The 10,730-nt window shown below is 38.6% G+C and overlaps 1 protein-coding gene across 1 annotated transcript; it reads right to left on the bottom strand.

Moving 5' to 3' along the window:
- Positions 1 to 257: 257 nt before the first annotated feature.
- On the bottom strand, positions 258 to 10,673 carry faf2 (Fas associated factor family member 2). The gene is made up of 11 exons (XM_089020974.1): positions 10,600 to 10,673; positions 9,863 to 9,931; positions 8,827 to 8,961; positions 7,866 to 7,942; positions 7,655 to 7,793; positions 6,539 to 6,624; positions 6,357 to 6,448; positions 5,040 to 5,217; positions 2,563 to 2,734; positions 2,343 to 2,486; positions 258 to 683 (listed from the first exon to the last, which is right to left on the bottom strand). The coding sequence occupies exons 1-11, from the start codon at positions 10,660 to 10,662 to the stop codon at positions 501 to 503; spliced, it is 1,338 nt and encodes a 445-aa protein (XP_088877100.1). The 5' UTR covers positions 10,663 to 10,673; the 3' UTR covers positions 258 to 500.
- Positions 10,674 to 10,730: the final 57 nt, after the last annotated feature.

Genomic DNA, 10,730 nt, shown 5'->3' on the forward strand with positions numbered 1-10,730 from the left:
GATTTTTCTAAATGTTTTTAAGAAATGCATTTTTATTTTATTTTTTAAAAATTCAACCATGTATAACAATGCTTGTCTGAGCCGAGAAAAAGTGAAACAAAATTATATAATTTTAATTTTTAATTGAAAATTAGGGGTGCGCGTTATACACGGGTGCGCGTTATACTCGAATAAATACGGTACTTGAAGTCATCGGACAAAGACAAAAATGAACAGGCAAATTGATACACATGAGCCCTCTGAAGGGATTCCAAAGATGAACTTCAACAAATATTTAATAAAATTCAAGACTTTCCAGGCTATTGGGAACCCTGTAAACGCAGATGAACGACAACTGCCCAAACGGCATCATTCCAGATTTTTACTCAATGATCCCATAGTGGCCATTCAAGAAAAAAAAAAGGACAAAGGAGCGGAAGGGGGGCGGGGGGTGTACGGCTGAGCATTTGAAGAAGGTGTTCCCACGCAGAAGTGGCTTGAGGTCTTTTTGTTAGTTTTTTTTAATCGTCTGTAAGATCCTGAACAAAAAGGACTTCAGAACGGCTGAGTCCCGCCTCTTTCAGGGTAGGAGGATTGGGCTGCTCTTCAGTTGGAAGGCAGGGCAGCACTCGTCGAGGGAAATTGGTGAGAATCTGAAACTTCTCGGGGCTTTCTTTCAATGAGAACAGGAAGTCGTAGATTACCTGAGAAAGAAAAAAAAAAGGAATGACTAAATATAAATACATAAATGAGATAAATACAGTTGAGTTGAGATGTCATCAGCCATGAGGTTCATTTTAAATGTACAGTGATACCTCGGTTTACGAACCCCTTGGCTTACGAACTTTTCGGTTTACGAACGTTACATTTCTGAAAATTTTACCTTGGCATACGAACTTTTTTCATATGCGGAGCTGCCTCAATGAGTGATGCGTCGTTCGCGAACGAGCCCGTCTTCTAACAACAAAATGGCAGCCGACTGTTTTTGTCTTCTATTCCCCGTCCCCAGTCTTCAGTTAAAGCCACGTGATTGGTCAAGAACGCAGTTAAATTATGCCAACAATCAGGTTCCACAAACAACCCGCACAAGCGGTACACTTGATGCAAAAAGCTATCAACCGAGCTTAACAGAACACAAATGATGATGAACTAGATACAATTATCACAGAGAAAGAACCAACAAGGGATCATTCCTCAAGATGGTAAAAGAAGAAGGCTACGTTCCTCATCAAGTGTTTAATGCTGAGGAAACCGGGCACGCCAATCCATCATGCCATCAACGACAAAGGTAAATAAAATGACTTTATTACACAGTACAGTTTATTTCTTTAATTATAATACCATAGCACATTTATTATACATAAAATAAGGTATATTTTAGGTAGTTTTAAGGCTTAAAAAATTCGAAAGTAGAAAATTATGTTTTTTTGGGGACCTGGGAACGGATTATTTTCATTTTAATGGTTTCCTATTGGAAATTAATTTTTGGGATACACACTTTTCGCCTGACATACTGTCTGGGAACCAATTAAGTTCGCAAGCCGAGGTATCACTGTACTTAATTACAGTGGTGGGCCATCAGGGCCTGCAAGGCCTTCTCTGCTGGCCTAAAAATATCTGAATCACAGACTAATGTGAATTATATTTCATCCGTGAATTCTTATGAAATAATTCCAAATTGTTTTTTAGCTTCCTTTCATTGCTTTTCCCCTGTTGTGCCGCTTGCAGATGTGTATTTTCATATTTAATTTAACCAATGACATTTCAGCCATCATTTTGTTATCATTAGGGTCAGAAATCTACGTGGGCGCCATCACAATCAGTTCTGCGGGCCATGTCGCATAAAATAAGCGGCGATGAAACTGTTGCTTTAACCAATCAGAGTTCCAGTTGGCGCGCTGGAAGGCGATGGAAACGTCAGAATGGCTTCACTCTCTCTCTCTGTCTGTAAAACCCCCCTCACCGCTGCTTTCTTGACCAATCACGTGGCTATAACCGACGACTGGGGGCAGGGAATAGAGGACCAAAACAAGCCGGCTGCCATTTTCTTTTAGGAGAACGGGCTCGACACATCACTCACTGTGGCAGCTCCGTGTGTCGCCCAAAGAATAGTTCACCTGCCAAGGTAAAATGTTCATAAACTTAACGTTCGTAAACCGAATAGTTTGTAAGCCAATTCGTAAACCGAGGTATCACTGTAGTTGTGGAAATTATTTTTTTTTTTAAATAAATGCTTCATTCAAAGCAATTTACAGATATGTATCATTTTTTTAGGTGGTTAATTCTACATTGATGAACTACAAACCCCTCAAAAAATGTCACAGAATTTTGAGTAATTTTAGCGTCCCTGAAAGAAGACTCACCGTGAGCGACTGCCCAAAGAGGAATCGTCTTTCAACACGTGTGTCATTGGGCAGTTTGAACACTATTTTGACACTTTCTGGATCGTCTGTGAGTGGTTCTGGTGGGAGACACTCCGACTTCCTCTCCTTCTCCTCTTCCAGTGTCTGGCAGAAGACAATGGCGATATAACCCCCGGATTGTTTTATTTCAACAGGGGATGTGAAGTACGGCGAGACTCACTCGTCGTCTCCGTTCCTCTGCGAGAGCACATTGCAGGACTTTTTCCTCCTCTTGCCTACGTTGCTCCTCTTCTTCTCGCTTCTTTCGGTCCTTCTCTTGGTCAGCGCGGAGGGATGCCTGGTACGCCTCGTCTTGCTGTTGTCTCAGCACTTGGGTTTGACTTCTCTCCTCTCTGTAGAGAGGAAACACATTCAGTTTGGGGTTTTTTTTTGCACCTAAGTGACATCATAGATTTTTTTAAACTATCACTTTTCTATGGATTTGTACAATAAGGGTAAGAATTGGGCGTCACCTAAGAGATTTTTAGAACAACTCTCGCTATAAATGGGTTGTTCAAATGTATCAACTTCGCAGGTATAATTCCAGTGGGCCTCAATCTGCAGTACATCTGCACCTAAAAGCTAGCAAACACTCATTTGATGACAGTGAGGTGAAAATCTTTGCGAAAGAAAATAGATGGTTTGAAAGGGGAGTAAAGGAAGCAATTTTTGTAAAACAACAAACACCCTTCACTAAATCGCCATGGTGGTGTGAGGTTCAATTCAGTCATGCTGATGAGGTGAATGTAAATTTCTCCACTGTGAGACTAATAAAGGCATATCCAATCCAATCCAATCCAGAGCGCATGGGGCAATCAGGGCCAGTCATAGAACATAATCAGTCAGGACAAAAGAAGTAACCAGATTAGCTTCAGGGAATAGTCCTCTGCTCTACCCAACCTTTGAGCAGAGGTCTGGCACTGCCACCTCTAGACATTAGGGATATATATATATATATATATATATATATATATATATATATATATATATATATACAGTAAAGTCTCGTTATATCGATATCGGATATATCGATAGTCCCGGTTATATCGATACTATTTCTATGCACGCACGGAGAAAATTACATGCAAACAGGGTCGGATATATCGATAGTCCCGGTTATATCGATATTTTTTCGGACTCCCTTGAATATCGATATAACGAGACTTTACTGTATATATATTAATATAGGGCCAGGGTTACCAGCACAACTTTAGTTCGCTGACGAAGCTTTTCGGATGAGGAGCGAAACGTCCGACAGATAACGGCTGAAGAAACCTTTTCATCGATTGGTCAAATTTGAAGTGGGTTTAAAATCAATTGAAAGGGCCTCCAGGTTTACAATCCGAGCTCTCATCTGCAGGAAAAAAAAACGTAACCGGTGACTGACAAGTGCCCTTGAGAGTTTTGAAAGGCACTTATAAATGAAATTTATTATTATTATTATTTGTTTTAGGTGTAATTCCATTGTTAACCACTATATGAGGCACATCATCAAATATAGAATCAACTTTAAAATTCTTCCTTATACATTTTAAGCTATCCATAACCTTGCCCCCCATACCTATCTGACCTTCAAATTTCTATTCCCTCAGATCCTCTTCCTCCCTTGACCTCTGTGTCATTTGTTTACACTCTCTCGACTTTGTCCTTTTTGAGCCTGCATTTAAATCTCCCATAACAGAAAGCGTTATGAGTCAAATATTTCATTTTATTTTATTCTCTTTTCTTTCTTTGCATGTTATTATATTAATAATATAAAAATTATTGAGTACATTACTAGTCCTTGCATGATTTGTATTACTCACCTTGTTTTGGTCATTTGAAAATGGAACGACTCTAGAATATGAATGGATGTAGAAATGACCTGTATGCTTTTTTTCTTTTCATTGGCTATTATGGGCCTGTGAAATCATAATAAACTTTAAATGGAAAAAAAATATAATAAATAAACGTGCAATGTATAGTATATAAATTATATACTCAATACAGTTACATATATAAAATATGCTGTTTTTGTACTTGCACTATGTTCAATTTTTTCCGAAACATTTTTGCACAGTTACAGCATACATCTCAGTATTCCGACATTTTTTATTATGTATAGAACAGAGGTGTCAAAGTCAAGGCCCACGGGCCAAATCCGGCCCACCACATCATTTTTTTCGGCCTGCGAAAGCAAATCAAACTTGTTAAATTCCATGATGATTGCTAAAATCTGAGCCAAAATTTCATATTTTTGGATGTCAACCACAATAAAAGTCATTATTCTTGACTTCAGATTTGAAAACGAGTTATTCATTAATTTGCTGTGTGCTCTATATTTAATATTTGAAGGGATTTAAACATTCTAATGGGTTCCCCAAATTCATAACGGTCCTCGAGAGGAAATCATAACTACAATGTGGCCCGCGGCAAAAAAATGACTTTGACACCCCTGGTTTAGAAGCCTCTTTTCAGCCCCCCCCAACTCCCATTCAAATTGAATTGCTGCTGTGGACTGCAAATGTCTCCATTGTGGGACTATTAAAGGCTTTCTGATTATGATATGGGGGATTATGTAATTTACAGTGTAGATGCCGAAGGACTCATCCCATGATCCGACGTTAAAAAAAGTACATTCGGTTCCAAAGTGTCTAAGAGTTGTTCAAGTGTAAATACCGTTCAAGGCGTTCAGACATCAGATATGTTTGGTTGGCCTCCATAATGAAGTTGAGCTGACTGACAAAGTCCTCTGGCTGGATGAGACCCTCTAGGCGACCGACGACTGTCATTTTACGGTCCTTCAGCATGATCATGGCCAGGAATGGATAAGTGTTCTCCCGCAATGCTTGGGAAACTAAATGGAATGGAAAGAAGATTTTGTAAGTCCAAAATGCTCCTAGCACACAAACCAAGCCTGGGGAAAAACTATTTTTTCTTCACATTTTGCCCCATTTTCAGCCTATTATTGAGGTCACATTTAGGGCATAACTGATTAATCAGTGGGCTTAGATAAACAGTAAACCACAGTATTTGATCAATATGTAACCACTTTACTTTGTACAGTGCAGTAGACTACATCTGAGCATTTTTTCACAAATAATCCAATTGCACTTTTTCTCTCGCAAAATTGGGACAGTCGTCTGTGAAAAACATTACAGTAGCTTAACTCATTCACTGCTTGTGCAAAAAATGCGTCCACTTCAGTGCCAGGGTTTTTGTCATTGTCTCTTGAATTCCAGCACTCACAGAATATTGAGTTTTAGGACTATATAAACATTAAATGCAGTGTAAGAAACCTTTGACTCTCTTATTTCATCAGAAAAAAAAGTTAATTCATAAATTATATGGGTCTGGAGTTATATGAGCTTGAAATGAGGGTGGCTTTCCAAAATACAATGCAAGACATACATATTGTTTAATATGGCACTTTAACAACAGCTGAAGCTGGAACAAAGCGCCAACATGGAAATAAGATAAATGCTGCCCTTTGTAGAATGGAAAAAAACATCACCAGGGGTCTGGCCAGCGCTTTATCAGCACAAAAGCAAGAAAAAACAAAACCCAAACTAATTCGGGAATGGCGCTCTGTCATATTCTCAATTCCCGAATAAATTTGTGAATGGCAGTGAATGAGTTAAAAATATATCACTTGATGAACAATATATGCACAATGACACATGAACCGCCATGTTCAGTTGTTTCTTTTTGCAATGTATCAATGACATTCTGATTCATTTTCAATGGATCCCCAATGTGCCAGTACACCATCAGGCCAGATTATCATTATATTTGCAGTTTGGAGTGGTGAAGAACTGTACTTTGCCATGCCTTAAGTATATTTGGGTGTGGGGTTAAAATTTTGAGGAAAAGCAGCAGAACCAACAACACATTTTTACTTGGCCTTATGTCCAACTGAAAATAAGACACCATTAAACAAAAGACAGTACAGGACTAAATATTGAGTTAAATGGGAACCACCGATAATCTGTTTACCTCTGTAGCCCTCAGGTTTGCTTGTTGAGCATGCCCAGAACAGCATTCGGGAGTTGACAAAGGTCACGACCTCTTCTGTACATAACGTGGCGCTACATTGAATGACACAGCAGCACAAAATTAATCTTTGAGATTCATTTGAGAATATCTGTAGACAGCAGAAGATCAACAAATACACATACCGGCAAAATTCATCAGTGTCTTGATGATCCTCTCCGTGGAGGTACACGAGAAGGTAACGGAGCTCCCGTTTGGCATCATTTAATGCCTTTAAACACATGGAAGATAATTTCTTGTCAAAAAATTTGAGACTTAAAAACTTTATTCTGGGCCGCCAAACATTTTGGATAGAACATAAGATGAAGGTTCTGAATTTCTGAGCATTTTAATGGTTCCTGAAGGAATTACGCCATAATGGGAGATTTTTGTGACTCTAGATTTACTTCAGAACTGATGAATTATCTCATAGAGCCAATTCATTAAATGTCTGTTTCACACAAAAGACTCTAAATGTAAAACCAATACACTTGTGATTTGCCACTGCACCACCAAAGATTGAAATTATGATTTAATAATTTTTTTCAGGGTCATTTTGACTATTATTTTTTTTTACATTACATTACAAAACGTTAATTTCTGGTCTTTTAGATCAGGCTTACAATAAATTAAGCCACATGAACCGTAGATTAATGTGAGAGACCAGATATTTTAGTTAAATTATTAACATACTAAACACTTTGACTTGCAGTATTTTAGTGATTCCAGTTAGTGAGTCATAGTCTGATTACATCAACAATGCAAACAAAACTCCATGTTTCATGAAAGAATGACAAGTACTACACATGGCATGGCATAATTATAAAATAAAGCTGTTTGTAAAATTAAGCCTCCCAACCGACCGGAGTTATTTTTTTTTTTTGTATTTACTTTGTGAAATTTGCAGTCAGTGATTTGAAAACTGCATTCTACTACACTGTGATGTCAATTTGGATTTTATAAATAATTCAGCCTTTCGGATGAAAATTTTTCAATCGCCAATTACAGTAAAGTCTCGTTATATCGATATTCTTTTTTTGCGGGACGAATAAAGGTATTCTGATTCTGATTCTCGGGAGTTGGAAAAAATATCGATATAACCGATCCTGCGGGCATGTAATTTTCTCCTTGAGTTCATAGAAATAGTATCGTAATAAGCAGTACTATCGATATAACCGATATCGACATAACGAGACTTTACTGTAATTGCTTTCATCCAATCAATCATTCAATCAATCAATAAGACAATCCTCTGAACTCACTTGACTGTATGCTCCCTGGTAAAAAACAGGATGTGAGCGTCCGTACTTTTCCTCAAAACTACGAATAAATGAAACAATATCCCCAACAGGGTCTGTAACACGACCACGGGGGTCCGGCCGCACGAACCGCAGGGCAAACCTGCAATACAAAATACGACCCTTCTGTGATCTGTCCGCAAGCTCAAAGTACATATCACTCTATTTTTCTTACCTGAATATGTCCAGAAGTGTGTAATATGTAAATCTGAAAGGTAGCATTATCAAGTAATAACTCCATCCCAACAAACCCTGGAATAAAAAGCCAATTAAATTAATGAATGGACAAGCACTAGAACACAAAATGAAAATACAGTTATACGTCAGCTCACGAACTTAATTGGTTCCCAGAAAGGGTGTAAGGCGAAAAGATCGTCTGCCGAACATTTCTTTCCCATAAGACACCATTAAAATGAGAATACAGTGAGACCTCAACTTACAAACACTTTAACTTACAAACTTTTCGTCTTACAAACGTCAAATTTATGAAAACTAAACCTTATAATAAGCACTATTTTCATAATACACACCCACCACGGCTTGCGGAGTGATCTTCGGCGGAAGCACACGACCGAACAGCACCAACAGTCCTTATGAAAGGTGACTCTCCTTCCATAAGCCATCAAAAAGGCAAATAAAACTTTATTTTACAGCAGTTTATTTTTTTAATTATAGTCCTCATGCAATTCCCTTTGACCTTCGACCTCCAATGCCATTCCATCAAGCCATCAATGACCATCACAAATGTAAATAAAGTTACTTTATGATACAATGCAGTGTATTTCTTTCATTACAATACAATAGCACATTTATTATACATGGAATAAGGTATGTTGTGTGTAGTTTTAAGGCTTATTTAGTTGAAAAGTATATTTTATGGAAACCCGATAACAAACCACGTCTGCACTCAAAGAAAGGGGGTGACGAAAACTAGTCCGCCAGCTACCGCGGCGCCGTGTGGTTTGGTTCATCTACCGAAAAGTGGTCCTTCAGTCGAGACTATATGCTCGCGAATTTAATGTTCGTGAGGCGAAAGGTTCGTGAGCTGAAGCATTCGTATGAGGAGGTGTTACTGTATTGGAAATCTTATCAGGTCGTTTAATGGTTTTTTTTCCAGTATAAGGCAGCAGACCTACCCTGGGTTGTGGCCTGGAGACAATATAACTATACACTCTGTGGTCTGTTGTGTTGACCTGTAATGGTCGAGATGGCGGAGGGTTAAACACACTGGGTACGCCTTCCTCCTCATTGAGCCTGTCTTGTACAGCAGCCTGAAAGGCAAAACATTCAAATTTAGCATATTTTATTAATTAATTTAATTATTACCGGGTGGCGGGATCGTCCCATTAAAATTTCAATTGCAGATGTCCATCGGTGAAAACACAATAGCATTAGTGTGTGCACACTAGGGGTGAAAAATGTTGAAATCATTATTTTTCATCACAGATTCGAGAAGGATAAACCTGTGTGAACCCGCTACAGTGAAAAAAAAGCATTTTAATTAACAACAATCATCTCAATATTTTGATTGTGATTTAATATGTATTATTTTCCTAAATCCTCACTCATTGGTTTTTATTTTTCAACAAACAAGTGATGAATTGACATGTATGACAATAAGCAATCTCAAATTGAAAATGGAATACTCCTTTATAGCGCTTTATCTACATCACAAGGTTCCCAAAGATATTTACTAAGTCGCAAATTCATCCATTCATTCAATGGGAGTAGGACTCAGTTTCTTGGTCAAGAATATTTTGACAGTAAATCTGTAGATTAACAATCTATCCATGCAACTATCTTTCCATCAACCCATCCATCCATATCTCGGTCTACCGAGCCACATAAAGCACATTAAAAAAAATCGTGTTTGCTGTTCATGTATTTATTTTCAGAGGCAATGAAAAAAGCTAAACTCCTTAACTTCAATAAAAGTGTGTTGCAACAATAGGGAGATTGTGGTTGCAGGTTGATATCAGTCAGACCTGCTAATCTACAAGGGCAAATTTATTTTGGAAATCCCCCAAAAAACATTTGGTAGTATGATGCCGTGCATTTTTACAGTAAACTAAACTACAGCATTGCACAACTTCGACTGAGTGAGTAATGTTTGTGGCTGACACAGTGCGACAAAAGTGGACTTGTCAGCATATGAAAGCTTTGACAGGTTACCTCAATGTTCCAATTGTGCTGCTCTAATGTGCGTCGACATTGATCGATTGATTCCAAACCAGTAAGGTCCTGTCAGAAAGAAAACACGTGTAAAGTATACAAACTCACACAAACCTTGACATGCAAGTGAACAAAGGGTAAATTTAACATTAAACACAACATTTCGAGCATAAGCGGATGGTTAGCGAGAGGTGCTATTCGCTCTGTAACTGCCCATCAAGGAAACTGTTCAGTGGTACAGTTACAACAGCGGATTAAAGCATTACAGTGGATCGATTTCGTTTTAATAATGGAACATTTGTCCGAAGATTCGTTTAAAGACACGTGGCAAAACTTTATTGACAGAGAGATACTAACTGCTTGATAAACTGAACTAATTGAAACAAGGAGTAGGCGATGACACCAGAGCAGTGATCTCGGCAAATCAGATCCAAACTAATGTTGACTAAACACCGGATCATTACGTCTTCAACTCTCGTGAAGACACGAACAATCGTCTGTATTTCAAATCAATTCAATCCCTTTTAAAGTCTGCTGACTCGCAAGATATGCTAAATAATGCTAGCTTTGGCTCTAACGTTAGCGCCGAAGTTGCCCAGTCTCGAAGTTGTGTGTGAAGAAAAGCTTCAAACACTTGACAGTTGAACCAGCGGTGTTAGTTGGCTCTCAAAGAACACGCCCCATTGTATGATGCCGAAAATAAACTGTGTTGGGGTCGTGTATTAGACGTCGTTCACCTGAAATTGGAGGAGTTTTTCGGTCTGCGCCTGCGATAATTGAAGCTCCTCTGGCGCCGCCATTTTAGCTCGCCAATCACCTAGCAAGCCTCAGCAACGTCAAAGCAGGAATCCGCAGAGCTCGAGCACCT

The sequence above is a fragment of the Hippocampus bargibanti genome, linkage group LG02, assembly GCF_051943395.1.
Source record: "Hippocampus bargibanti isolate YZ-2025 linkage group LG02, ASM5194339v1, whole genome shotgun sequence".
In the NCBI taxonomy this organism is placed as follows: domain Eukaryota; kingdom Metazoa; phylum Chordata; class Actinopteri; order Syngnathiformes; family Syngnathidae; genus Hippocampus; species Hippocampus bargibanti.

What these genes read in the sequence shown, in the direction of transcription:
- faf2 (XM_089020974.1), bottom strand. Translation starts at nt 10,662, where the DNA reads ATGGCGGCGCCAGAGGAGCTTCAATTATCGCAGGCGCAGACCGAAAAA. An exon ending in ACACTTCTGGACATATTCAG is followed by an intron (nt 7,794 to 7,865) that starts GTAAGAAAAATA and finishes TTTGTATTGCAG; the next exon opens with GTTTGCCCTGCGGTTCGTGC. An exon ending in GACACTGATGAATTTTGCCG is followed by an intron (nt 6,449 to 6,538) that starts GTATGTGTATTT and finishes CATTCAATGTAG; the next exon opens with CGCCACGTTATGTACAGAAG.